Here is a 4592-nt window from a genome sequence, read left to right on the forward strand (position 1 = left end):
CATAAACCAGTGCATCCACATCTCCATAAACCAGCAAGACTCAGTCTTGTTCTTTGTCTCTGTGCATCCACTCCTGTGATACACAAACTGGGAAACCCAACAGAAGCAGTAAGAAACAAACATGAAACAAAAGGGAAGAAAAAAAATCATAATACAAAGATAAAAATACAACTCAAGCGTAATAATGAAAAGACCACTATCCATATTTAAAAGGTCAGGGAAGAAATTTCTTTCCTGGAACAGGTGAGAATTAACTTCAGCCTAGCGAAACTTCAGGTTGGTTCCAGAGGAAATCCAACTGACCACGTATCATATTATACCATGGTTTGTTCCACCACAATCGAGTTTACAATAATCTCTGTCTGATAGTAAAGCTGTTCAGGGCCCTTGCCTGTGGCTAGAAGGAATCTGCCAGAGCCTTAATCCAACTAGATAATCTGCAGGTGGATTTTGGGCTTCCATTGCCCTCCATAGCCTTCTACAAATTGGGTGCTCACAATGTAAGCTCTGATACTTTTCCCTTTATCCTATGTGCACTTTGTTATTGTCATATTTGGATCAAACGGACTGGTGTGCTTCTTCCATGTGGACTTAGTTGACACCTCAATTAGATGGCTGCTTATTTAATTAAATACAAGCCTATAAGACCCCAGATACTCTTCCAGTTGATAGCCGGACACCATCTGCTTTCTTCACCACGCTTTGCTGTAGCACACTTATCTTCAGTGGTTGTTTCATGCAGGCAAGTATGGAGCAGGCCCATTTTAAAAGAACTAAGTAACTGTTCTTGGATTGGGGCTAGAAGTAAGTGGGAGCCCAGAATCCATCTGCTTGTCCATGGGTTTGAACGACTCTGGTTCCCTTTGGCACTGGTTTAATCTGGTTTACACAAACCCACAAGAACAACACAAAAACAAACCAAACAAACAAAGGGCAGAAAAACAAAAGAGAAAAATCACCCCCCTTGGGTATAAGGCAATTTGCACCGATGACATCAATAATTTCCCAATGACATAGAATTAAATATACTTTTGCGATGAGGAATTTCTGTGCAGCACATCTTTTGATCTCTTGCTTGCTGCTTCCATGAGCATCGGTTGTGGATCCAAGCGAGACTGAATCCTTGATAACGTTGCTCTTGTCCAAAGCACATGAGACTCAGTCTTGCTGCCTCACGTCTAAGGAGGACTCTGGCTGCCCTTATGCCGAGACCCACAGGTTTAAAAGTCATGCCGTTCTCACCCTGTGCTTTTCTTTTCAATACGCTGTATGCGACAAGGCTCCCAGCCTGCTTTCTGTGCTCAATATTTGGCCTCAGTCTCTCCCTGTGTAACATGAGAGACTAGACAAGCGGATCTCTTTGGTCCTTCCTACTTTGAACCCCAAACCAGGGACTGCCTGCCAGGAAAAACACAAGCTGACTCAGGAACACCAGCAAAGCCAGACAGCTTGGTATCTTCCTTCTAGAAGATGGAAAAGCAAAGTCACCGCATCGAGTGGATGCTGACTCACAGCGACCCTGCAGGACAGGGTAGAACTGCCCCCGCGAGTTTCCCCGACGGTCACTCTTTATGAGAGTAGAAGGGCCGTCTGCTAGAATGAAGCGTTTCTTTAAGGTCTGAATCTGGACTGAACGAAACAAAATCCAAATCGTTTGTGAAAAGCACCTTTCTCTTCATTTTGAACCTGTGCTCATTCTAATAGCACAACACTGTGAGTTTTTAATTAGGGCGGAGAGATCATTCTAAGTCGGTTTCTGACAACGTTTTTGTGGGTTTTGCAGCGACACCTTCCCTGTGTACGTTCATCGGCGAGGCAGCGTTACGGGGTCTCTCGGATGATCGCTCCGAACGTTTTGCAAAGTCGTGTGTTAACCTTGTAACCAACGTAACTTGAGTCTCTCGTCACTCGTTGGCTGATTTAGCCATCCTGGAGCTCGGTTGAGAATGGTCCTGTTTTTGGTGCTGTATTGCCAACACATCTGAGTGAGCCACACAAAGGAGGATCAACTTAGCCCTGACATAAAGAGGCAAGTTTTGGAAGTAAAAACCTAAACTGTCTGAGCAATTCAATTTGGTTCTCTTCCCTCAGGGAGCTAGCAGAATGAGAGGCCGCCTGGGAAGCATGGACAGCATCGAACGGTCCAGCAGTCTTGCTTCAGAGAAGGTAACCCAGCAGAACTCGCTTTTGAATACAAATGGGAAGTTCAGCAAAACCCAGCACTGACTGCTGTCAGAGGCAGGCTCTTTAACCTCGTTCTGAGTTCTCTCTGACGTCAAAAAGGTAAATGTTGGAGGTATTGTTAGGGAAGTACCTACCCTGGAAGATTCTGGATATTAGCATCTTGGTCAGTATGTTAAACCTGCAGCTCTCCCAATGGCTTAGAAGGAGCCCCTGATGGGTGGCTATACTCTGATCAGGTGCTCAGCGGTTGCCAGCACTCACACTGTGAACACCAGTATTGGAGGAGCCCAAGCCATCTCAGGAGTGATGCTAAGTGGTGCCTCTCCTGGGCTGTTTTTCTTTGGTTAGTTCCCTATATTGCCACCTCCTCCCCCCTTTTTAACCTTTTTCAAATGATAAGAGGAGGCTCTTGTTATCTCCTAGACAATACTCAGGAGGTCTGGTTTTTTTGGTCTTCGTTCTGACAGAAAACAGCCAGCCGGAGGCCACCCACTTTTTAAATTTTTAATGGGAAAACCATGAAAATATCTCCGTGAACTTTTCTGTTGAGGGACTTGAGGCAGGCATTCAGCTTTGATTCTGAGCCTTGTCTGTCCAGTCCACAGTTCGAACATGCCGTCCATTCTGGCAAGTATCAGGATCACACCTGTCGATATGGAAAGAGTTACTCGGGCTCCTCATGCCGTATCAGCTGCATTCCAGCCGAATGCATTTTTCATTCGTTTCCTGTTTTTCATGTCTTTTTAATTAAAAAAAAAAAGATAAATGACCTCAGGCCACATGTCGCTGGATCGGAACATCCAAAGTGAAGGAAGATACTTAACAGGCGTTATTTGATTTTCCTGATGGCTTTACCAGGAGACCCGAACACTCAGGGAGGGCCACATTGTTTTGATGGTACAGGAAGTATGCCATTGCTCTGTCACGGAAATCAGTAGCTGCATAAACGCAGACTCCACCTCCCTTTGGTCAGGATTTCTTCCCTTCTGACACCAGTGGAGAGGTACAGTAGCTGTAGCTTTTCACACACAGTGTCCAGGGGAAAGAATACCTTTTCTTAGGACCTCTTCTCTCTGTCCGGCCTATCTTTACTCATGCAGTCTTCTAGCTGCTTATCAGAAGAAGTGGGCTCTGGTCATACTGATTAGCCTTCAGCATGGATTGAGTCAGAGAGAGAGAGAGAGAGAGAGAGTCATGACTCAGGAGGAAGAAGAGGCCCCTGCCCCATCTGAGCCGGGAGCTTCAGCAGGTCTGCTAGGACCCTTTTGGGAAAGGAAGACTTCAAGTTCGCTTGCTTTTTCAGGACTACTCCCCGGGCGACTCCCCACCAGGAACACCACCAGCCTCCCCACTGTCCTCAGCTTGGAGCACGTTCCCTGAAGAGGATTCGGACTCCCCATATTTCCGCAGACGGGCACACACGTTCAGCCACCCCCCCTCCAGCTCCAAGAGAAAGCTGACTCTGCAGGAGGGGAGGGCACCTGGCGTGCGCTCCCCGCTCCTGAGGCAGAGCTCCAGCGAGCAGTGCAGGTGAGTGAACCCGTCATCTGTTGTGATTTTGACTTGATGCCCTAGCCAACATCCGGTCCTGTGAAAGGCAGTAAACAAAAGTAAATTAGAACCATATCAGCTATTAGAAAACGTGGCCAGATCTAAGTCACACCCAAAGAGAAGGGGTTAAAGTGTTTTGCGGCATTTTCCCTGCACACCACCCCCCCTGCTTTTTTTCATAAAAAAATGAGATGCCATGCAATTGTTTTGTCTGGAAACGTGCTGACAAAACTAGTCTTCTTGGTGACTGTAAAGGAACAAAGTCAGCGAATTGTACAGTGGAACTTCCTGTTAGCTTCCACGGTGAGCTTACAGAATCTCAGGGTGGAAAAACCACCTAAATTAACTGCGTACAGGGAAGGCTGTTTGGCTATATTTTATTATACTCGCATGGTCAGTTAACACAAACTATGAAACTCATTTTGAAAACTTCTCTAGAATAAAGTGATACCAAGGAAGGGAAAATATGCCCGCAATGATTACTGGCAGGACACCTCCATTAGAAAGAAAGCTTTCCTGGCCCTGTCCGATAATCTCGTAGACTGTTGACCAGCAACGTCGGCAGTTCAATCGCACGAGCAGAGAGCTCTGCTCCTGTGAAGTTTTACAGCCTTGGAAACCCCGTCCTGGGTCGCCGTGAGTCAGAACAGACACAATGGCAATGGATTTGGGTCCGTTAGAAATGAACTTACATGTTTCATACAACAAAATGTAACAGAATAATTTGAGATTTAATGATAAAAAGGGTGAGCCTGCACTTGGGGCATTTTACTGTATGGCACAAATTAGAGCGTACAATTCAAGACTTCATTTTGTTTGGTTTTCGTCGGCGAGGCAGCGTTACGGGGTCTCTCGGA

At 46.1% G+C, this 4592-nt stretch overlaps 1 protein-coding gene across 1 annotated transcript in view; it reads left to right on the plus strand.

Annotated features, from left to right (window-relative positions):
* TBC1D4 (TBC1 domain family member 4) overlaps positions 1-4592 on the plus strand; it is a 60664-nt gene that overhangs the window by 11236 nt on the left and 44836 nt on the right. Inside the window, exons 3-4 of the mRNA XM_045287072.1 lie at positions 2092-2166; positions 3488-3714. Coding sequence (XP_045143007.1) covers positions 2092-2166; positions 3488-3714 — 302 coding nt within the window. The remainder of the gene's footprint in view (positions 1-2091; positions 2167-3487; positions 3715-4592) is intronic.

Source organism: Echinops telfairi, unplaced genomic scaffold, assembly GCF_000313985.2.
Source record: "Echinops telfairi isolate 266 unplaced genomic scaffold, ASM31398v2 ScPeMD7_11;HRSCAF=52, whole genome shotgun sequence".
In the NCBI taxonomy this organism is placed as follows: domain Eukaryota; kingdom Metazoa; phylum Chordata; class Mammalia; order Afrosoricida; family Tenrecidae; genus Echinops; species Echinops telfairi.